The sequence below is a fragment of the Ptychodera flava genome, chromosome 13, assembly GCF_041260155.1.
Source record: "Ptychodera flava strain L36383 chromosome 13, AS_Pfla_20210202, whole genome shotgun sequence".
NCBI lineage: Eukaryota > Metazoa > Hemichordata > Enteropneusta > Ptychoderidae > Ptychodera > Ptychodera flava.
Window position 1 is genome coordinate 21479108 of NC_091940.1, and position 25750 is coordinate 21504857.

The window sequence follows — 25750 nt, forward strand, 5'->3', positions numbered from 1 at the left end:
ATTGTAATGTTTTTCTATATGCGTCTTGTATACGCTCTAGTGTGGGGTGTGCAGCATAATGCAGGTTTCTCAGATTCAACGTTCGACAACCACTTAAAAAATACCTACTCCGCCTTCTCAGCATTATTAATTAGCAAGGAAAATACACAGAACACGATTAGAACTAATTTGGGAGAATAAAATCTTTTTAATTGTCAGAATTTATCAAAAGTGTTCGCTGATAGTTGCGCTATTAAAAATTACCCATAAATACAAGTGAATTGTGAAAAAAAAAAAGAAAAAAGAAAGTAAACGAGTTTAAACTTGCTGATTAAACCAACATTCCTACAATATTCTAATCTCCCAAATGAGTTCCAATCGTGTTACAGTCTTTATGTCCATTTATACACAAAGACTTATCAATGGACAGAGTGTTCAGGGGCTGGACGTGACATGTATTCAACTGTTTGACAAATTGATATTCACTTACATTCCCTTCCACGTTTGCTACAAATTTAATTGGACCGCCAAATCGGCTTCTTTGATCCATGTTTTGTCTCATCTTCGCTGCCCGGTTGAAGTATCCCAGACTTCATTAATTTTGGATTACTCCCTTCAAAATACCTGCTGAGGCCAAGGCAAGCTACATGACAGAAATGGCAAAAAAAAAGAAGAAGTAGTAAAGATTGCGACTTTCCGACGAAGAAAATTGACTGGGCAATCGAGTGCTGAACTGAAAATTCACTCTAAAGAAGGCGAATTTTAATTTCGGGCCAGGTTTATCATGCAGCTCAATTGCCTGCTAAAATTACCGCTAAGTTAGCCTAATTGTTATGTATGTCGTGTACAATTTGTCGATATGGGTCTGGCAAGAGCTCGTGACGTCATCGGTGGCGCAGATGGTACGCAGACTCAAATGATCCCTAATGTAGCCAAATCAAGCCCTCAGTTTCCCGCCAGAATTATCAGTCTATTCCTTTTTTTCACATAATGTTACGCCTGTGATTTTATGATTTAGTAGATGCGTATGTTCTTGCATTTCACTTGTAAGTGAGGAATTATTTTCAGCAAAACGCTCAGCTTTTCAGTGTTCTTTCAGTGTGCTTTTCTTTACCTTTTTTTAACCTCCTTACTAGTTTATCAATTTGAATTACTGATTACTGAAAAGAGCATTGAGAGGTGAAAAATTCCCAAGTTCTGTTTGTCGAAATTTCAGTCCGCTCACTCCCGTGAAGCTGATAATGTGAAATTGAACAATCCCGAGCACGGCAACAGGCAAATGAAATGCTTCCTTCGTCTGTGACACACGATTGATTCAATTGCCTGGCCTTAATAAAAATATCTGTCCGTTAAAATGATGTGTCCATTTATAAAGCTGTACTTTTTTAGAACCTGCTAAATTACCATACAAATGCCATGTTTCCCTGAACACGACACAATTAGCATTTTCGAAATGTTTTATAATTATATTGTATTGCAGTTCTCCATCATTGATAATTGCGTACGTTCTTTGTCCGGTTAATCTGTTTATTCCTGTTATTATCTACTCCTGTTGCTTTTTGCTATTTATGTTTTTACGGGCGACATCTGTTACTTGCTGGTGCTATAATAACAATATTCCGCATGGTCGCTGTTTGATTCTTGCAAAATTCGTTGCAGTAATAATTCCAAATCGTTCGTCGCTTTGTGGGCTGAAATTATATATATTTCGGTAAAGGCACTGCTTTGGTCTTCTTATGTGGTTCTTGGTGTCTTCACGTGTCGTTCGAGCGATTGAGTCAACCCAGCGTTCCGATACAAGACCGTGCAGGTTGCACATCTGATGTTTCCAAGGACGAGAAGGGGTCACGCATCGGTCTCGCGCAGAGGTGTCATGCGAGATCTCACAGTCCATAAGGTGGATTGCAGGAAATGAGTCTTAACGCAATGCCCTCAGCGAAGCAATAGCTGCAGCGGAATGCTGGAGACAGCGACTTAGATTTCGATAGCGTGTAATTTTGAGCGTTTTTCAGTCTGTTTCGGCATCCTACTTGTCACCAAGGTGATGACGTAATGCTTACTCAAGACCCCCGAAATGGAGGCTACATATTTAAACTTTCGTGTCTCGAATTTACATACAAATGGTTAAATTCAGGTGCTTTGGAGCTGTCGGTGAGGCTGCCTTACCGGAAACGCTTCTTTGTCAGTAAATATGACAGTAAATTTATCAAATAGCATGAATCCTTTGAATTTAAGGCTGAAAATAATGTGAACGAGACGCAATTTAGATACAATGTGTTGTCAGAAAAATTGTCCCTCCGCCCTGGAACGCTTCAAGTAGCCGTCCCTGTTTTCAGAGCTTCCCGGCCGTGGAACAGTGAAGACAGATTTCTCTATCATTGAATAGCAGTTTATTGTTTGCGGGCGCTACCATGACAACTGATGCCATGACAACCTTGGCGGCAAACGAGTACATCGAATAACATTTTATTCCTCTTTTTGAGAAGGCATTCGCGCTAAGTCTTTAATCAACCTATTCTATCTTTTTCTTAATTTTTAAAGAAATTGCAGACTTTCCCGTGAGAGATGTCTTCAGGCTTAATAGAAATACCGAATACGATGACGGCAAATAGAAAATTCAACACTGAATGTCTTTTATGACTGTTGGTTAATCAAAGAAAACGGTACAAGCATACAATTTTGATACAGGAGATAGATTTAGATCCAATGGATGGAAAAGGGCCGCCAACCATGCGCAGAGTGGGCGTGTCCCCTAGGGAGTTGAATAAATACATGCATGTATAAATTATCAAGGACCCAGAAACTGTCAGACGACGAAATGGGGGAAAGCAGAAGGCCATTATTCTGCGAGTGTTTCACAAACGAATGACTGTCACAATATTCTATAGACTGAGTATAATGGATGGAAGGTAACACCTTAATCCGTCTGTGTGTCGTTTTTCATACCTTTGACTTATTCATTTGACGGATATAGAATCGTTGCACTACAAAACAAATTTGGCCACAAAATATTTGCTTTGACCGATAAATCATTTGTCAGGTGTCAACAAATATTCCTGGTTGAAAAATAAAAGTGTCGTTTGATCTGACGCAGTGTATAAACCCCCCCCCCCCCACCATTCATGAATAATTATCAAGGGGATTTGATATATTCCGAAATGCCTATTATATTTTCATGATTCATTACAAAGTGGCACAGTTTCAATACAATACCGCGTTATCGCACAGGTAAATTAATAATGTAACACGGATCAAGGCAAGCTGAAACAGGCCCGTGTCCGTCCGCCAATGCAGGACGAATAATGACGAATGACTGAACCGTACAACAGTGCTGGGACCGTGGTTTACATAAAAGCGTTTTGCCCCTTCGCAATTCATCAAGCCGCCGCCAACAGATTTTCCACAGAAACAAACATAAACTGGATGCAACGATGATGTCATTTATGTTGCCTCGACTCTTTTCATGTGAGGCTACACCTGTCGACACATCATCCGGGGTGTTTTTGCCTCGCCGAACAACTGTAGGGAAATATTGGACATGCGCAGTCGGCGCTCATATGACTGTTTTAATAATGCAAATGACATAAATCGACGCTACTCGCACTAGGTGGCTTACACAGTCGACTGCATCTCCACCTGAGAGGACGTACAACGCAGGAAGGTCTCAGCGCACCCAGATATTTTGTGGTTCTTTATTGATACCGTTTTACCGGGAAATTTCCATCCAATATGGCCGCCTCGGACATCATGTCAAAAGCCCGCCAAATCAATAAAAAACTGACGGCTCACGATTTTATCACCGTTTGGGAGCACTACGATGTTGACGGTAGGTGTGCATGTAAGATGTATTGTGAAAAGATGATGCAGTTCTGAATTTTTTTGTGGCGACAATATTTGTGCAATTTATTATACTCATGTGTTGGGTGACAACAGACGAGCTTGAAGAGACCATTACAATGTTCAGTCTCCTTTACACGGCATTCAACAATAAAACATGGTTCGCCTTATTTCCGTGCTCAGGTAATGGCTACATTGAAGATGCAGAGCTAGACGCTTTCTTCAGGGAGCTGATACAGACCACAGGAGGACCCGAGGTATGAAGCACGTACGGTATTCATATTGCACTATGTGTGGCTTAAATCGGATCACCAACGTGCATTCCCTTGGTCAAAATATTGATCTGCCCGTGAAATTTATCGTTGCTTTTTTTCTGCAGTGATGTAAAGTGGTAGGCCTTTAATTGCAGTACATCAATCCTCTATGGCGGAGAATGAGGATTGTCGATTGTAAGGGAAAGATAGACAGGGCTGTCTCTTATGACGAGCGTATGTTAAAATTCATTCCATGGCCTGACCGTCGACAACCGTGCACGCGTAAAACCGATTTGTTTTGTTTCATCATATTTTTTCAGCTCTCTTGAGTGCGTCAAACAATTGGTACGAATAATTTGGAATTTCTAAAAAGATTCTATTACGTGTTTAATTTACGTAGAGGGCCCATTATCGTCGCCAGTGTATATATTGTGCCTTTGAAAATTGTACAGACTTTCGATTCTGCTATTTCATAGCGTTCTCCGTCCCTCTCTCTCTCCCTGTCTCCTTCTGTCTCTCTCTCCTGTTGAATACTTTTGTTCAGTTGCGAATTAATCTTCCTTGATGATATTACATGCTCATTAACCAACATTTTTGTGGAATTTTTTGCGAATAAAAGTGCACACCCACGCAATCTAAAATAATTTAGAAAAAGATATCTGGTAATACAAACCGAACTACCTTCGATTTGATCAATTCTGTCCACAGCCTGTAATTATCACAGCTTTCGCAGCAGAGGGGACAGTTCTTGTTGTCGCAAAAAATGACAATATTGGTAAAATAGCAATTTTGACGAGGGTGCTCTGAATATTGCTAGGCTTTTCGTCATAAGCGTTACGGAGGAGCGCGGGGAACATGTTCGCCGAGACCGCAACAAAATTTTGTCGTTCACGTTGCATCGATGTATTGCATCGGTGGATTAGAGGGCTGAATAATGAAAGTGAGTCGTTCGCATGAAATGCTGAAATATTTCTTCGTTGGCGGTGAAGCCCATGGCAGCCATCTGTTGCCATGCGAGTTCTCCATCCTCGTCCCCATACAACGAACCATGGACGCCGTATACGTACTGCTCGGTTGACCCCCCTTGAATTCCACGGTAGAGTTGAAGCCGGAATACCGAATCACATACAAACCGACATCTGTTCTGCTATCTGTGTCAATCCTATGACCTTTAATCTTGCCCTGAAATCTACAGGTATACCGGCCAAGCTGTTCAGTGTAAGCTGCGAGAGGAATTAACAAAGGGCGAGCCGTACATGAGCATCGTTGATTTTATGTCAACGGTATTTCTAGGGGGATGTCGCACACCAAATGGAATGTCTTTGTCGCTCAATGTGTATCCTGATTCAATTTTACGGGTTCTCGAATGTAGCCAGCAGCCTCAATAATGTTGGTGTTTATCAAGTTGTCTACAATAATATGATATTTGTGACTACTATCTTTCAGTTCAAAAGTCGATTTTTTTTGCAGTACATAGTCAAGAAAAAGATCTCGCCTCGAATAAGCGCAATAATTCAACAGAGAATTTCTTCACAGTGCGCTTGCGCAGCAGACGCCTCGTTTATCAGGAGCCCAGAGCCAGAAATTCTGTTGTCGATATGAATACAAACCGACATGGCGCAATTGATAACAAATTGGCATGATTATTAAATGGGTATAATGGTATTACTTGGGAAACAGTCCGCATCGAGGTCATTAAACTTTCCACCATGTTCGACGGTGTCAGCGTGCGAATAAGAGGTTGATTTATAGTCTCTCACATTGAGAGCCGAAATGTCGGATATGATACTGTGATCACCGTTTTCCGATCAAATATTTATCGCGAGAATAAATAACCCGTATATTTCAAAACGATTAAATATTTATTCCGTAAGGAACATTTCAAGAATGTCATGATCAGTTTATGCCCACGTTTGTTTGCTTTTAAATGAGCGGCAAATGTATTCTTGATTTGCGCTAATGGTGTGTTCGGTCTGTCGTTAGTAGCGCTGTAGGGTCACAGTATCATCAACAAGCCGTACAGTGGGATGCAGGTGAAAATGGAGAGAGAGAGAGAGAGAGAGAGAGAGAGAGAGAGAGAGAGAGGAGAGAGAGAGAGAGAGAGAGAGAGAGAGAGAGAGAGAGAGAGAGAGAGAGAGAGAGAGAGGGAGAGAGAGAGAGACAGACAGACAGACAGACAGAGGAGACAGAGACAGAGACAGACAGAGACAGATAGACAGACAGACAGACAGACAGACAGACAAACAGACAGACAGACAAACAGACTAAGAGAAAACAGACACGGACAAAGACATCTCAGACAGACACAGGACAGACAGACAGACAGAAAAAGTGAAGAGGAATAGAGCACAGACCGACATGCCAAAAGATAGATATTCTTAAGCAGACATAAGGTCAAAGACGTCTGCGTGTACTATATGCATGTAGACTCGTGTGCACACACATATGAGCTTGAACGTACGTCGATGTGTGATTATTTTTGATAATTAACTTGATATTTGGGCATTTTATTTTTCATATCAGCATAGCAAATGTTAACCACGTTTTTGAACACGACGTGTGTAAACGGTAAATTGAAAAGGCTTCCCACACAAAGGTAGGATATGTGAACGTTTACAAAAGACACAATAATTCATTCTCAAGTGAAGGTCACTTTTTCCCATGAATATAATTTTTGAGCATTTTATGTTGACCACAGTGTACAAACAAAACCGGCCTTACCGCCGTGCCCTCATCGCTGAACTAGAACACCACCTTTGGAATTTATTGCGCTAAATTTTAAAATTCTCAAAAACACCAACAAAACAAAAACAAAAAAACGAAGTCTTTCATTCATTGCATCCGATCACATGGGATATGGTTCTTCACCAAATTGAAAATATCCGCAGGCTGTGGCGATGATCGTCACAGAGAAAGCCACGCGCATCTCGTTCAATCGACAATGCGCAAATACCATGGAATATATAGACTATGCCCTACTTATATTGATCCACGATTATTCACTCTCCTAGGGTGTCCACTTTTATAAACAGTTTTAGACAAACTATAACTGTATGACCCACTCAGACTAATAGACTTTATATAAAATGATCGAACATGTGGATATTCGGTTTACTTTCTGAATAAGCAAACACAAACATACTCGGTACGCCAACTAAAATATTTGCCAAGGGCAAAGAGAGAAAGTTACGGGTCTTCAGGGAAACTCGAAAAGGGTCAAGAGATATTTTTTAATAAATTGCTATGCAAGTTCTTTCTATTGCTCGATCGGGGATGGATATTCTGCCGATTTGTTCACCTCTTCCGACAGTGGCTCGATTTCGTGAGATTTGTATTTGGGTGGGGTAATTTTTTCCGCGTGTTTGCTCTCTGAATATACAGTATATTGGATTTAAGGCAGAACGCGCCTCGAGGACAGATATTCATACTCTCAAACTTTTACAATTCTTTTCTGACATACCACTTGTTGGGGTTCATTTTAAAGCTCTTGGTGGCCTAGTTTTTTCGAAATTCGAGAATTTTCTTTTCCTCCATAGAGTTAACACAGGGATGGCGGCCATCTTGAATTTTAAATATTGATCAATCTTGAGTTATTTGTTTCCATAGTACTAAAAATTGCACGGTGACCCCCAATATTTATTCTTGATTTTGAGAGAGAATGGTTGAAAGATTCCTCAAGGAAAGTTTGAGCAAAAGTTGAAGTCTTTCGCTTTCGAGGCGCGAACTACCTTCAGACCCCACCTGTAGTGCTCGCCATTCGTGACACCAGGTCGACTAACCCGGTGGCGATTAATTAGAGGCCTAAGGGGCATCCCTTACTATGCAAATTCCAGGCAGAAAGGAAGCCCCCTAAATCAATTAATTATGCAGAGAAACATGTTCATGGATGGGTACCCACGAAAAACTAACGTTTTGTACCGTATTGGTCCATATAGCTAACGAGATTGTTCAGTGCTCAGAAAAGAGTCATTGTGAAAGAAATTCCACAGCATTGTACACCACTACATGTCCTGTATGTATGATGTTAATGAGATTTTCTAATTAAGAATTTCTTTTCCATTCATAGTAAAGCGGTGTCATCCATTTCAATGACTTAGCTGCCATCTTTTTGTTTGAAGTTTTTAAGCGGGCTTATTATGCTGATCTCGATTTGGGACACCCCCCCCCCCCCCAATCTGGTTTGTGATAAATTATTCAAAAGCGCTATAATCAACAGAAGTTATCGTGTGTGAGATCAATATTGATTACATTGTCTCGAACGCCATCTCAATGAAAAACCCTCGTGGGATTACGATAAAGTAAAAATGTCGATAAGAGAGCATTGGGTTGTTGATGACGTTATTTTTATCAGTGATATTTTTAAAGATATTAGAAAAGTTGGAGGGCTACGCCGGGTTGTTGTTTGTTCCGCTTGTTGATTCGCTCGTCCAAGATGTCCATCAATCTCGATTTGTCAAACACCAGTTTTTCTTTCTAAAATGTCACTGCAGTATAATGCCACGTGACAGCTCGCGCATTTATGCATATTTTTCTTTTTATATGGCGTTGAACTGTGCAAAGAAAAAATAATATTCGATTTCTATCCTGGGAGCGGGCAGCTAACGCCAGATTTATATTTTAAATATCTTTTTCGCTGTCGCTTCCGCGGCGTTTCTGGCGCGCACGCTGGACCGTGTTTGTTGAGGAATGGGGGATGTCGACGAATGAACTGAGGCACTTTTCAGAGTCCTCCGTTTACAAGTGGCGAGCCGATCAGCAGCTGGACTCCATGCTAATGTTATCATCGTGTGTCAGTATTGCTTCACGAAATTGTGTTTTCTATGAACGTTAGGGTGTCTTCATCTTTAAAGACGACAAATACATCATCGGGATATACTGTCGCCAATGCGTTGAAACGAAACGGATGCTTTGTTTGATTTCGTTCGCGGTCTTGGCATACCTGCTCTAGAACGCCGGTGTAAACATGCCGAAAGAAAGGCTAAAATCGAAAAAAAAGTTTGAATCAATTTACATGCCCCTCTTTGACATACGCATCAGTCACGCCACTTGGAGTTACATAAATTGACATAACCAGTCAATAATACTTGTCATGAGTAAATGCCATTAAACCACACTGTGTATAATAACAATCCAATTCATCACGTGACATTATGTCTACTTATGCCTTACCGAGAGATCTCAATGTATCGTTAGAATAATGACATTTGTGTTTCGCCAAATTGCGCCACGCAAGAGCATGGCACAGTTTGTGGTTATAGTGGCGAGCGGCTGTAAATTAATTTCGCCTTTGACGTTTATAGGGTAGCTGTTTGATATTACTTTGAGCCAACGTCGAGCAACTCAACGGACAACGAGTCAGTCCAACGAACACGTGAGAAAATTGTCGGCCACAGGAAGGGTAAATGTCTCTCCCGACAAATCAAAACAAAGACTTAGTTTAGAACGATTTTTTTAAAAAAGCGGGCACTATTATGGTATCAAAAGTCACGTTATTTCAAGCCTACATATTATTCACGGTTGTGCATTAGAGTGGATTCGTTCCACATTTAAATGTAGCGGGTGGAACGTCAGTGCATGGCCGCTGAAGACAACAGGCGTTCACCCGTAGTGGATCGACAGAGCAGGGCTGTGATAATTGATTCGCTTGTCTAAGAATTTTACAAATTGTGCCGAGTTACCAAATTAGTCTCGACACTGTTAATTTGTATTCCTCGAATGCAATATCATGGCCATCAGATTACCAAAAAAGCACGCACAAAGACGTAATGAGGCATTATTCACCAGGGACACTCTCCGGCCGTGGTTGCAGTGCTTCGTCGAATAAATTATAATTTTGAGAAGGGCCTGAGAGGATTAGGTTCCGAATCGGCACATTTCGCTGTCAGAATTAATCAGATGCTGTCAGCGTTGGGTCATGAATTTTTTATCGATCTTCCCTCAGAAAGGACTCACTAGAAACTTCTTTATCAAGCTATTTCATCTCTTGATATCTCCTTGAAATATACATCATCACGTCCATTGTCGTTAGGACATGCACTACCGGAAATTGATTTATTTCTGGCTTCATCCGGGGCCCCTAGCTGCTAAGTCGACTGCTTTCATGTTGCCTGGAAAATAAAAACGGATGCAAATTCAGACCGTCACATTTTCTATGTTAAAGATCAACGAGCTACTTCTCTTTGCTGTTTCTTGATGTTAAAATAACTTGCAATTTTCCCGTGATATTTTCAAGTTCACTTCACTCATTAAAGAAATCAGCCTTTTCCTGAATGACGACAACTTTCATTTCTGACAGAAGTGGTGGGTAAATTTAACAGCTTTAACTTCATTTTAAAATTTCGCGACAACTCGTCGTGTATAAAAATAAAACAGAGAATGCAATATAACAGTGGAGGACATTCTCTGCGCTGTGTTCCAACAGGTGACAAAATGCTGTTTTCTGTGAGGATTCCAATGCGCGCATGCGTCGTGTTCACCACTATGCTTAGGAATTAGTTGCATGGAGTCGGCCATATTTTAGAGGGCACCCGTTTTTTTTGCACTACAAACTTGCACATGTAGTTATAGTTCATGGTTTGAAAGATTTGCATACAGGTTTTAGCCATTGAATTACACGAACTAGTTTTCGTTAGAAAGTAACGCAAAAAAGTCACAGCTATGGGGCCAGGCTACAAAAGTTAACTGCTCTGTTTGTCAAATATATTGTTTTCCAAGGCCTTTCTCCTCGACCTGTAGTAAAAGTACGTTTTTGATTTTCATAAACACGGGATGGTGAAAAACAGAAATGTATTTTAATATTCGACATGGTCGAAACGCAAAAATGTGTAATATCGTGAAAAATATGCTCAATTCGAGTACTGTAATTTTTCTGACGAGTTTTCCTCGAGACAAAGTCTACAATGGCAAAGCAAATATACCAATTTAATGCGCTTAATCGTGCCTCATTCCGACTGACTTACTTCAGCCTTGTCCACACCAGTAAATCACAAATTACGGCCGTTCGCATGATCTCAAATTAATGATGTGAAAGACCTCGTTAAGGTTGACAGACAAAATATCTGCACGGCGTTGTTTCAGTCTAAAGCCGCAAGGTCGGCGCTGTCATCTACGATTTTCCTCTGTGTGTTTCTGGAGGTTTTGACCTTTCCTAGCAGCAAGTCGGTTCAAACCGCAATTCCCACGTCGCAGTAACGCCTTACATGCGCCGGCTTGTTTTTTGCCTTCAAGCTCTGGTTTCCTAAACGCTAGGTATCCTCTCTCACGTTTTGAGCTCTCTCGGAATACCGGGCGAGAATCTCGCGTAGTGCGAGAATGGCGACTCTATCGCTTAGCATTTTGCTAATGCGACAATCTAACAGAAGGATCACACATTGAAACTTGAACAGGGATCCCGTCGATCTAGTCTGTCTGTCGTGATAATCTGAATGACGCTTATCGCGCGGGAAAATCCCTGATCGTTCTGACATTTGTGTAGAGCGATCAGCTGGATACAGTGTGTTTTCCTTTAGTAAGCGGTGAGCACTCTTAAAAGGTTTGTGCCAATTTAAATAGTAAACTAAAATTCTAAATTTAATGGTATCATTTGTTGAGAGCCTGATAAAATCTCGCCTTATATGTTTACTACAGTCTTGAATTATCATATAAGTTAATAATATTTTTCCGTTGAATCATTGAATCGAGCCCAGTTTCAGGAGGCGGTATGATGTCTTACAAATAAATATTATTATTATTATCATTATTATTATTATTATTATTATTATCATCATCATCATCATCATCATCATCATCATCATCATCATTATCATCATCGCCATCTTTGCAATTACAAGAACAATAGCCTCAATCAATCAAGTCAATATTGTCGGGCTTTTCTTCGCGATATTACCAGTGACAACTCAAGGAATCGTTATCCGGGCAGATTTGAAAGCACAATGGCATTGAGTTTGATTTGTCTGGCACCAGCTGTCTTGATGATAACCACCGATTGAATTACTATTTTAAAATGCGTCAAGTATGTTCCCTCGTTTTCTGACAGCTGTTCGACTATTTGTATGTCCTTATTATTCTAAAAAGTCATAAATAGTAGCGTTTCCGATGCCTTTGTGAAAATAGACGACAAACCTGTGTTGTAGATGTAGATACATAACTGTCAAAAAACTTAAGGATGGCTCATTACGTCCTTGGAGGGGTTGTCGAGAAAAAACAATCTACCGAACAAGATGCGAGAGAGAAAAATTCAGTGTTGCTTATTTTACCTTCCAAATATGGATTCTAGGGCAAATAATACATACGCTTTCACTACTTGGACAAAAATCTGGTATATCTCGAAAGGCGCAGTAATTCGCTTTAACTCATTACGACGACGCATGCCTTTCATTTCAATGGCCGTGCACCTTGAATTTGAAATTCCGAAAAATGGAACGCTGTTGTACTCATGTAGCCTGAGCGAGGCGGTACATATGCCGTTCTTAACTCTTTGAGTTTAAAGGTATACAGTCATCTTTAATCTAAATATGCCTATATATGGTCAAAGGGGCGTTCCTTGGTATTCTAAATGCCCATGAGAGGACGCTCTTTTTTAAAATGCGGCCACCCGCTTAAAATCTGTGATTGGTTAGATTTTCTCTTTCCATGGTAACATTGGCAAAATTGGAACAGGTGACAGTATACCTTTAACGATGTGACGCACTGAAGTGGTGCTCATTGCCTCTTGTTGTCTTCCTAAAATAGTATAAATTTATACGATAAACGTAAGTACCCCGCGTGGCACTTCCCCTAAAAATCTGAACAGTCGTTAGAGGTCTGTTTCTTGGGACTGTCTCCTGTAAAACCAACCCTTTTTCTCAATTTCTCACGATCCGCCAATAATTTTCAAGTTCAAATATGGACTGTCGGCGCGGCATCAAAGTAAGATGAATAAAAAAATGTATAAATACTCTGACAACTTTAAGATCTACTCACCGCAATATTCTTTACGGCGTTGTCAGATTGCACAGTCTGAACACGTGCAAACGCAACTAATCACTGTAAAAGTCCCAATTTTCAGCTGAAGACACCGTTTTGCGTACAATAAAGAACTCAAGGGGCGTGGCCACCGCATATTCAAAGACAATGTATATAAAATAAATAGCAATACGTGACCGTCTTCCTAATGTTGCATACAATACAATATGAGAGCAGATAAGAGGCTAAAGGGACATCGCCAGGTATGGTTGGGCGCGCGTTTCTTACAAACTGCCGCTTAATTCGTCACGGTATTGTCATAAAAAAAAAACCTGGATCGGTGAGCAAATTGCTCAGAACTGTTGCCTTGACGACAAAGTGTTCCACGTGTTTGCCGGCCCGAATGTAATGCGCTGTTCACAGCAAAAGAGAGAACAAACGACATCAGATAGGAACGAAATTCAGTAAGTAATCAGAGAGTGATGAGCTTGAACTGTCTGCAGTCTTCGGCAGTTCAGGATGACATAATATGTAGAGCCACAACGTTTTGTTCCCATTTGAGAGAGAGAGAGAGAGAGAGAGAGAGAGAGAGAGAGAGAGAGAGAGGGAGAGAGAGAGGAGAAGAGAGAGAGAGAGAGTGTGTGTGTGTGTGTGTGTGTGTGTCTTCTCATGTGCGCTAGTGTGTGTGTTTCTAGAATCACACATTACATAACGATATTGTCAAAATCAATTACGCAGGCGACAAAATTGACATTCTAAATAAAACGAATGTGATTTTCTCTTAATTGTAAACATTGAATTGATCACGCAGAGTCACAGTTTGCAAATTTAAAATTCATTATCAAATGATCAAATTTATATATTGGTCAGCATATTATGCACTGCATTCATTTTCTCTCACTCCTTTAAAAGACACCACTAAGTCATTAGGAACAAGTCTGATATTTATGACATAAATTAAACGAAATAATTTAATCGTCTCTGACCGGAAGAAAAAAATATGCATACATCTTAATTAATTATGCAACCATCTCTCCCCTATAGATCTGACGAGTCCATTTCCGCTCTGTTCTCTCTTGCACACGAAATGATTAATTTGTTCAACCGACGTGTACATGAAAACATGCTTACATGTCGGACGAAAAGATCTGGATGGAACGCAAAGTTGCAACTGAACTTCCATTGGCCTTTGTGATATTTTTTTCTGTCGAAAAGACTAAAACGAAGTAGAAAAGTGGTCGTCGCTATACTGAGTGATGGATATAATTAGATGCATATTAAATATGCCGATCTCGTTAAACCGATGTACTTTCTAATAACAGCGTACGACACACGCCAATAAGATTTCTCAACAATGAAAAATATAAAGCCAGTTTCCTTGCATTTACCGTAATTACGTTCAACATTGGCGAGGACAAAATGCGCAGGGATCGCTTAATTGCGACCAAAGTGGGAGGAGGAAATGCCAATTTATTCGCCTTCGCCTGAATGTGTTACTTGTGAGCGATGAGAAAATAACAATGGTAGAAGCGCTAAAAAGAGAAGCAAGCGGTGTTGTCATGGAAACGAACAATTCACAATCAGAGAGAATTACAGACTCCTGTATGGTTCACAAAAAATGCCAGAAGTCAGGCCACGTGATATCAATAAAGTGCGATCTGGTCATGGTATGGTGAATGACCTCCACAGAAAAAAAACAATTCCATAGTTGCCGTCTTGGTTTGTTTGGATTCGTTGCTGACGGAGTTGGATTATTACGAGACGTAATGTTGAAAGTGGGGACCAGATGGTGCGAGATAGTCTACCTTCAACTGTGTATTTGTTAGCGTAAACTCTCTTTCAACTGTGTGGACAAATGGCACCTTTTGATTCGATGTTGTGAGCATACGCGTCGCGACATCACATCACATCACACCACATTGGATCGAGCGAGCTGTCCTGTATAGACCTTAAAACTTGGAGCGGTACGGCCATTATTTCCACATAGCAAGTGCTTTGCGTACATCATTTAATATTTTTTTACCAAATTCTCATGAGATGTCGCGCGTGTAGGCGTCTTATCCCGATCAAGGCAATTCGTCTCAATAAATGTTTATGATAAATAGGCGATAGATCGCCACGTGACACACGCTATCAAATTTTGCGAAGAATAAAATCTTTATGTTTATACATTTTTCAATCGTCAGTTATCGATTAAACATATATTGTCATATTTTATCATAAATAGCAACGGTTCTTTATTTATATACGGATTCTCCATTTTTATCGCTAGTCGTGCGGTTTATTTCGATATTATTTTAGCATTTATGCAAAATTTAATCGCAGAATCTGTCGTTAAACTCATTGCTGTTTACGGTGCAGTTGGTACTCTGTTCTGACCTATCTGCAAATGCCTACGGATCAGCAATATGGCTCTTATTTGGGCTTTTGCTGTTTATAATTGCAGCGTTCTCGTCTCCGCTATACGCCCTATTATCGATAGATTTTCCAGTCACGTTCGCAAACCGGTACAAGTCGTCCATACTCCTTTTATTGAGGATAACCATGCACTGAATCCAAACCTGCCGCACCTTGTGCAATGACATCTTTCTGGACTTCGCAACAGACAATGCACGATTCTTTTCTTTCTTTTCTGTGTACTATTATGTATGTACATAAACGTTCACACCGACCACACCCAAACCAGCTTGCGTCTGCCTTGGTACAATACCTCGTCAAAATATACAATATTCTGGAACAGTTCGAATAGCAAAGTAGAAAAACTGCAGTGTCGACGTTACAATGAGTGAACGTCAACATTTATCCCCACCCGTAGAATTGTGCTTAACATTCCCGCCCTAAATTAATATATTAAATAATCAGATTATAATGTTATTAACAGGTTATTGTTAAGGTCGCGAATTTTCAGTGAATATAATATATAATGAGAGAGAGAGAGAGAGAGAGAGAGAGAGAGAGAGAGAGAGAGAGAGAGAGAGAGAGAGAGAGAGAGTGTGGGGGTGAGAGGGAGAGGGAGGGAGGGAGGGAGGGAGGGAGGAAGTCAAAAGTGATAATGAAGGTGTCACGACTATCAGTCACACTTGTCATGTTTTGAGATGGGGTTATTAAATCCTTTATATGAAATAATACTAGTTTTCATAGCTTCTGTGATATATACTAATTTGACTCCAAAATGGGTCTCAGAGCAAAGTAAGTCGATCCCTCATTCAAGGCTATATTTAGTAACGTTTTAAATGATGATTGTCAAACCATACAGTGTATTTCGCCTAGGAGGTTGGCCTTTAAAATTGAAGGAAACGCAATGATTCTGGGTCCTTCATTTCTGTTTGCTTCCAAAGCGATTAGCTGAATCTTGTTCCCGCAAAGAGAAAGACAGATTCGTCAGAGGGTCGAACTGAGTCCTTTATCCCTTGCCATTAAGTCAAAGATCCAATCACGTTGCCCCTGCGGCCTGGCAGGTAAAAACAGGTAATTTCCAACGCAAGCAAATCAACATTCAGCCTTTCCAACTCCGTTCGCAATAACAGCCTCGTAAGGCACTTCTTATGCACGGCGTCGCCAAGGCAACAAAACCAAATATACATACAGATGCCGTGCCCTCGAGGCTGCAAGAGAATCAGGCAAACGTCGGCACGGAGAAGCGATTTGCATATGGAAATAATATTCGCACACATGGAATAATTCAGTGACGTGGATTAAAATAAATTGCTATACAAAATGAAATCGATTTCTCGTTGATCTCTATTCATCACAATATTATTTACCGCCGTAATGACACGCGAACACCGTCTACGAGATGGACGCACTCCTCAGTTGTTCGGTACGTTCACGTCAATGTTAAAATCATCCCACCCGAACCGATGGCGTTATTTTTCTTTTCGAACCGAGTGTTTTTTCGAATGCCGACATGCAATATTGCGACCGAGAAAGGACAAATTTTATTGATCCATCCATAATCAGTGATAAAAGTGTACGGCCACTTCAACATGCTACTTTATCAGCCACTCTATAAAAAAAAACCAACATACAAAAAACACAATACATGCCATTTTATCATAAAAGATGTTGCTTCAATATGAGCACTTTTAATACATCACACAAAAGCTGGATCCCTGGCGTCTGACGATAATTTACGGTGTATGTTTAAATAACACGCCGATTTTCACTGTAACTCATCAATTTGATCGGCTTAGCTCAGTGTTCAAATACAATTTGCACTCGATGACGACTTACTTTAGATTTGGATCCAGAGCCCTTCCGTCTACAACAGAGTACACATTGAATGTACACATCTATTTCCTACTGTGACTTCAACGCGAAACTCTCCAGTATTAGGGGATTTGGGAAGGTTGCCCGGTGGTGACCAGGCAGCGCGTTCCAGTCAGGAGCAGGCCCTGTATTTCCTTGGTTATTGGGCGTATCTGACCTGTACAGCTACCAAAAAAACCCCAATCGCCTCTACTTCACCTTCACATATGGTAAGACCTTGTTGAAAAAGTGCGATTTCTCTGAACCCTTTGATAATGCAACATGTGCTGCCAACTGTGAGCCGCAATACATAATACTCAAACAACAGATTTTGCCCGTATCCCCAAGACAATGGGTGTAGTGTACGCCCATCGATTAAACAGAAGTCTCTGAAACGGGACTGTTATTAATGACAGCAGTTTTGTTTCGTCTTTTAACTTTTGGACTTCAAGGTTTCTGTCACGGTGAATATAATTACAAAAACTGCACAAAAACATGCATTCCATTAAACTGAACGTTATGTATCACAAATATACCGTGTTGAAATTTTAGAAGCAACGGAATCACGTGACGAGGGTATGACGGGAAATCGCTTGGCACAAATTCTTTATCGCTTGATGGCAGAAATTCAACTGCCTCGCAGATAGTCCTAGTGCTATGAACTTAAAGTGGTTTTCTTTGGTAAATATGATATTGCACCCATAGGCTTTGAAAATACCGATTTTGCTAACCGACATTTTTTTTAAAGTAATGCAAACTTCCAAAAGAAAAAAAAGACGTGACACAGGAAAAAACGTTTCCTTTTGTTGACTAAAGAACTCACAAGTGCCCCATGACTAACTGCTTGCCCATGTCCCACGCTGCCGAAAATTTTCATTGCGTCTATACGTATGTGTGGGCGAACTCACCTCTTGATCAGCCTCCTGACAAGGGCACACATCTATCGCAAAATTAGAATTCTTCTTTGAACATTACTCTTCCCTTTTCAATTTGTGACAGTCTGAAATGATCCCATCCACGCGTTCTTTGCGTGATGTACGATGCAACAGCGTAAACATATCACGTGGACAGAGATATTGTATTTTTCTACTTTTTTTCAATGTGGCACTTCTCAATGGGTAATCTGATATCATAATTTCGTCACCGCGCGAAAAGAAAAACTAAAAGCAAAACGATACCCGGGCCGCGCATCGCAAAGAGTAAGCATTACAAATGCCCTGAAACGATAGCTTTCACTTTCATGTTTGTGAGAGCGCTGACCTAAATTCCAGTACGAACAGCTAGCAAGATTTGCAGGAGTAACGAAAATATTAAAACCCTGTCGCCATGGACACAACCATTGTCTCGAATTCACTCTCGACATAAAACATGTTAAACACAGCCAAAAATTGTGCATAGTAGACAATTTTAAGACCGCGTCTTGCAGTCACTGCCCGCAAGTATTCGTATTTTAAACCGGGCATTCCATGTTAATTGCAGAAGACATGTTTAAAAAAGAAAATGAGCCATAACCTAAATCTTCTCAATGCGCACGTGCAGGGTCGCTCAGAAATATGGGTGTGTGCTGATTGCACATGCGCAGTTGCTTCAAATAACGGACTGCTTTGGGCGTTAACAGCTATCGTTGAAGGAACCGGACAAAACACGATTATTAACACTTCATCGTGAAAATATCAGCTTTCCTCGGTCTCATAATGTATCTAGTCATGTGTGTAGCATTTTTGTTTCGTTTGCACGTACGACAAAAATGATCTAAATTTAATTTATTGCAATCTCATGAAAGATCAACAGAAAATATCCATGAAGGAACAGAACAAGTGATTGAACGTTGGTGAACATTTGCAGAGAGGATGTTCTCTCAATAAAGTCAGGGGAAAGTGCAGTCTTTCAATATCTCCACTGGCAAAGGAATAAAACAGTGTTTGAGGGAAAGTTGCATAATTCATAATGAGGGCTGACTCTATGCTTAATACACGGAAAATGTTCCTTTCAAACCCTTTCCCACTATGTTGGCTTTTGACACAAGTAAAGCCGACCGCACATGATGCGAACCCAATCCTGCGTGACAGATAGCATAACTCTTTGTAAAATATACACTGCGTGCCATATGTGTCTAACCCTCCAAAAGGATTCAGTATTATTAACGATGCCCAAAGTTATATACTGAGTGGCTTCAAATTGCAAGCGTTAATCTGTCACGACAGTGCACAAGGAAAAGTGCTGTCAAGTCACAAATAATGAGTTTTTGTGACAAATTTGACCGTGGAATGTCTATATAAGTACGCCTGTTTTTCTCCATACGCACTCAGATGAATGTACTCATAATATGACAGAGCTGTGTACGTGTTTTTATACGAAATGCACGCTATATAGGTAGTAAATGTCTACACCGATCACGGTGATGTAAATATATTTTATATCTAAATATTGCAACAGATATTGACAAGCATGTCACCTGTCTTAAGTCATATATATATATATATATATATATATATATATATATATATATATATATATATATATATATATATATATATCACAAATTACTTCAAGTACAAAGTAATTTGTGTTATTATTTATAACGCTCTGCTTTAGCATCGATCACCGTAATTCCCCACGAGGACATCTGTATACTTCGATGTATACATATTGTATTTACATTCATATACTTAATATGTAAACAACGTATATCTTGTTTTTACACAAATATCTACATTTACTACCCATGCAAACCATGTACATATACGAAGATATCTACGATCAAAATGCCGATTTCTGTACACAAGCGCTTTATAATGCACACAAAGCAATGTAGATCTAACACATGAAGGCAATCCTAAGTGCTTAAGCAAGTCGATATCTAGACAACCATGTGATTTACGAGCGATGCACCTCCATCAGGTTTCATTCTCTGGGAAATTTATGTTCATATTTTTGCCTTGTTAAGTGACGCGGAAGGTTAATTAAAAAAATTCTGGATGATGGCTAGTCCTGTTTTATTCTCTAAACTCCAATCTGCGCTGTGAACTTTTGAACTGTGGGTACAGGGAACTCAGAGAAACGCATCGCTTATTTGAAATAACTCGTGCCTGTTTATTTCATTTTTATTTTTTAATGGGACGTAGAATGGCGTCCAGACAGCTTCATCAAGTCGAGACCTGTCGCTATACCGACGTGATAAATCACATCCGGTCTGTGATGTGTAATTATTTTTGTTCACAGCATGAATTTGTTAAGTAATGATTAGCATATCCTAGCGCTATATCTAGGAACGGGAAATTTTCTCTCTGCTAAACAGACATAGAAATACCATCATCAAAGTGGAAAGAAGCGGCTGAGTTTGTTGGTCTTCTGTTTTTCGTAATTAACTTCTTTGAGCGCCAAAGTCAATTTTTGTTGCCTATATCAAAATATACACCAGTCAATTTTTTTCTAATGTTTGCTAAAATTTTGATAAAAATCTCAACCCAATAAAATGTGATGGTCATTTGGTCTAAAATTGTCAAAAAAAATTACAGTAAAATTCACAAAATTGGTAAAATGTTGCACACTATAATTTTAGTGGGAAAAATTGTAGCGCTCAAAGGGTTTGGGAAGTAGATCACCACAAGGTCTGGCAGATGTTTTCAACTTACATGTAGCTCCAGGTTTTACAGGTAGACTGATGCACCGACGTAGCTCATAATGTAAAGAACAAGAGCGCCCTTGGTGTAGACAACGCCGTTCAATTTCGCTCACGTCAAAGGGTCGCCACATTTTACCTAATTAATCCATTATTCAACAAGCGAATCTATCCACTTGGGACAGCACTATACGAACGAAGACATTACGTAGAAACTGGGGTTCTCACGCTTAAAAGTCAAGAGATGTTCAACGAATACCATCACTATGCGACGGGCTCTCTTGGTAGTTTTTCGGAGTAGACTACTCGCTAATTCGACTGAACGATGGCAAAGTGCTCTAATATCTTGGGAGAACCTCGGCGTAGACTTCAAGATGAATCGGATGGGTCGCGGAGGGAGCCTGTCCATGAAAGTGCTGGATGGATAATAGAACCTTAAGCATTCAGGCTAATGGACAAATTAAGGTAGTACACACCACGGCATTGGAAGACTTAAACTTTCATCGATGAAACTTTCACCCATTCTCTTATCGATCAAGAACAAAAAATCAAGGGCCAAAGTGCAACAGTTTGTTACTAGAGAAAGAAATTATCAAACATTCACCAATATTTGAAGTCAAAATGGCCACCATCCCCGTGTTAACTCTATTTGCGATTTTAGAAAATGTAAGAGGGTAAAAATTTTCCTTACTCAAAGAGCTTTAAAATGAGCCCCACAAGTAGTGGATAAGAAAAAAATTGTAAAAAATTGAGAGTCTGAATGTTCTATAAGAGCTAGCGAGCCTAAATGCGTCCGTGTTTGCCGCCGCTATCTATTTCAAAACTTAGCTGGAAGAGCCTCCCTGTCAATCTTTCTTCTCTTAAAAATATGTTGTTGATAAGGAGAAGAACATACAGTATTACCGTTTGTTATTCATTCATTATTTGATAGAATATGATGGAATTTTCAAGACTCTGATTCTCTGAATTTCTGTCTCAAGATTGGGTCATACTATTCATATTACAGCGTTTTGATGTTGTCAGGGTGTATACTTCAGTTTGTAAATCAAACATGATCAGCGAGCGGTGGAATTCATGAGCTGAACACTTCTTTTATACTTACTTCTATAAGTGCTATTCCCTGTCATGGGAAAATGCTATTGACACGGAAACTCTAAAAAAAATACATTGCATGTTAAAGGCCCTTTCAATATCCGGTTTTGAAATTCGGGCCACTTTTCCGCGACAAAGGCAAAGGCGTTGCCGTCTTGATTCTCTATCTCCGGGAGCACAGGTGCACAAACATTGCCACTGCTTAGTATTCTGGTCACTCAACGCATGGTTGGTGAAATGGCAAGGCTCAAAGTGTAGGAATTTCTCCTTGAAACGGAGCGGATGCGCTCAGTTCAGTGGAACTAAGTCGGAAGCGGTCTCTTGAGGGACAATCAAGCAGGTATAGCTCTCGCTAGACACGGTCCATAACAATATGTATTTTCTGCGAAATTAATCGTCGTAAAATTCATTTTGTGTTTCGTAATAAAAACGAATTGAGAATTAAAAGAGGAAGCATGCGATGTTTATATTGCTTTTTTCCCTCAGCATGATTCCATATATACATTGGTGACCTTTAGTTCTCCTGTACGGAAGTTAGCAGGGAATGGCAGATGCGATATTTACTGGTTAAACACACATATGCCACTATCGAATGTACGGTTTCATCTTTTGTTCGAGAAGAATTGTGGCATATTAAAATCCATCAAATCAATTTGACTCGATTGTAATTTAATCCATAATTAAACCTGCGAACACAATGCTGGTGTTATTTTAGTTTACGAATGGAGCCGCCATCTGGTTCAGCTCACAGTGAGCTGATAACGGCGGGTCAGGAGTTCGAGTACCGTGGGCGTGGTGGCATAGGCGAATATTGTCGCGTGGACTTTGGATAAACCGTGGTAAAATGACGAACATCAAGAGACAGACGGACAGATACAAGGACAGACACGCAGGCAGACAGACAGACAAACATAAACAAAACAAGCAGAAAAAAGATCGATTGGTAAATATAAATGGACAGATGGGTAGATATACTGGTGAATATATAGATAGGTGGACAGGTACGCATATATATATATATATATATATATATTATATATATATATATATATATATATATATATATATATATATATATACATATATATATATATATATTTTATATATATATATATATATATATATATATATATATATATATATATATATATATATATGCGTCTATCTGAGGATTACAGGATGCATGAAACTTAAGTAATAGATTTCATTACTTTGTACATGAAGTAATTTGTTTATAAATGTGTGTCTGTGTCTGTGTCTGTGTACAGAGAGAGAGAGAGAGAAAAGAGAAACAGAGAGACACAGAGAGACAGAGGAATTATCATCACACCAGGAGCGAAGAAAAAACAAACAAACAAACAACAAAACAGGATGAGTAGAATGGCATCCTGCATGCTGTGTGAATAGCTAGGATTTTCGTTGCATGTACGGATTGTACAGCCCACCATACTAATAGTATGAATAAATCATAGCCATAGAGGCATATCGATCGTTATTTATGACGTGCGTGTATTGCTTGCATTAACTTCGCCCGTGTCCCACTGCAAAACCGTTCCAGTGAATCGGGTGCGGTGCTCCCAAATACATGAATCATGTTCAAATGGCGAACTCTGGATTCGCTGTACGTGTTCGCCGATGATTGAACGGCCCACAGGAGCTACGTAGTTGAATCTCGTGGGAAGCCGTCAGCAGTAGGCATCAGATGCGATATATGTGTGTCCAGGAACATAATGATACCCGCTCCATGACTTTCCCCACCTGACAGATTAACTACATGTATTCTGATTAGTCGTTTAGTCACATATATGGAGATGCCTGATTAGGGCTACCCAAAAGAATTCAAGTTACCGCCTATACAGACGTGTTCATAATATCGCAGCAATATAATGCCAGTCACGTCTAAAAGCTTACCCTTTTAAGATCAACCCCGGCGTATCCGTATCGTCCCAAACTCTGTGTTCGGAATCGTACTCGACTGATTTTTAGGATTTGCAGCTTTCTGCTGAATTCCAACACGAATTTGCCTTAAGATCTGTAGTCAGTGACAAACGAAAGTCATCGGCCACTCATGGTTTTTATCAATGGCCGACAGTTACGTTTGCACTTTCAAGAAGGATACATTAATATTCATCCATGGTTCTTACCAACATTACCGCAAAATTTAAGATGCGTTAGCCGTGTGGATGTTTCCAATTAAAAGCCCACGAGCGCTCCATCTTTTTTTAATCCGTTGACATAAAACTATATTCTGTCATTGACATCCATTAAACGAAATAGCCTTTCTGTGTGTGACAAGATATTCGTTTGTGAAAATATGACAAGTAAACCGGACAGTTATATCCTATGTATGAGTGTGTCAAGCACGCAAATGTTTCATTCTTATTGGACGAGACCTCACGTAGGATGAGATAAAATAGAAAAACGTAAACGCCGAAACGGGCCCCTCAATTAGCATAAAACTGAGCTAAATGGCTAATCAAAGAGCGATGAGATCATGGTAAAAAAGCCGCGTTTGAACTATCAAAATGATTACGTACATGGAAACGATTGAAATGGCAGTAGCGTAAGTGTTTTAAAATGTGCTTTTGTGTAATTGTCTTATTAGAACATATACCTCGCGCTTCGCCATATCAGGGATGTCACTTTTTGTCGTCTGCGATAGCTTCAACTGACATGTCATAGTCGGCCGAGTACCATTTTTACGTCGCCCTGTCTTCAATAATGCCCGGTCCTGGCTCCTTGATTTCCGTTCGACTAGGTCGTTCAATTTCAGTTTGGACGCTAACTACGGAGAAAGCGACTTAAAAATACGACAAGCGCAAATTTTCATAAAATATAATAGCAATACCCTCCTGTGTTGGCGTGTATGCACTCGATTTGGGTATAGTTTGCTCCTTATAGCACCTGCTGAGCGGCTTGTGTAATGTGTCGAGGATTGTACCCAAATCCCGTGTGAATCCGCTTATGGCGGGGGTTATTGACTAAATGTATGCGATAAAAGTGGCTCATGGGCCTTTACAGATTAGCATGATACATCGTTGGTGATCATATTGTTGATGTGCTCTGCTTTTGAAATACAATTTCCGCAATTCGCTGTGACATGTGTTAAAATAGCTTGTCATAGTGTCACGACTAACTTCTCACATTTCAGCAGTCATTTTACAACGCCGCCGAAGTAGACAATTTATGTGTGGGATCACTTTTACTGTATGAATGCCTTTTAGCTGATTCCGAGGTCCCGTTTGCCCCCATGAGAAATGTGAGGAGTCGGTTTTGCGGCTGTCTGATCTAGACACACTTCCATCCACACCTTGGAGATACGGGTGATCTGCCTGACAGGCGCCGGAGTTCTCAGTCGGGGTCGCGCGAGAATCCGTTCCCCTCTCTCCCGAGACTTCAAAACGATGCCTTGTTATCGCGATCTTCAAGCTTTCATGGGATGATGATAGGCATCCAGAAATAAAAGAACGGCAGCTCGATTCGGCTTCAAAGGAGGGGACGCTGCAGGTTCGTCGGGGTTACATAAACTGCAATAGCTGCCGTAGATAGACCTTTTGTCGATAGTTGAGCTGAGAGAAAAAAAAATCGCGGTTATTAGACGTTCTAAAGGTGCGACAGGTGACACTGATTGCGTGCAGCGGTAGACTTCCTGCGCCGAGGTCCTCAAGATCCAAGCCAAGACAACTTATCTACCTGAATTCTGGGCGCATTTTACACCATTAATAACATTGTTTGGAGTTTGAGTTCTAATCATGAAAGTTTGTTGTAACATAAT

The 25750-nt window shown here is 40.1% G+C and overlaps 1 protein-coding gene across 4 annotated transcripts in view; it reads left to right on the top strand.

Annotated features, from left to right (window-relative positions):
• Window positions 1–3195: 3195 nt before the first annotated feature.
• Window positions 3196–25750, top strand: part of LOC139147807 (calbindin-32-like) — a 42215-nt gene continuing 19660 nt past the window's right edge. Inside the window, exons 1-2 of one of the 4 annotated variants that reach the window (XM_070719013.1) lie at window positions 3196–3805; window positions 4000–4073. In XM_070719013.1, coding sequence (XP_070575114.1) covers window positions 3709–3805; window positions 4000–4073 — 171 coding nt within the window. In that variant the 5' untranslated portion in view covers window positions 3196–3708. The remainder of the gene's footprint in view (window positions 3806–3999; window positions 4074–25750) is intronic. The other 3 variants (XM_070719015.1, XM_070719012.1, XM_070719014.1) reach the window with 3 other exon arrangements.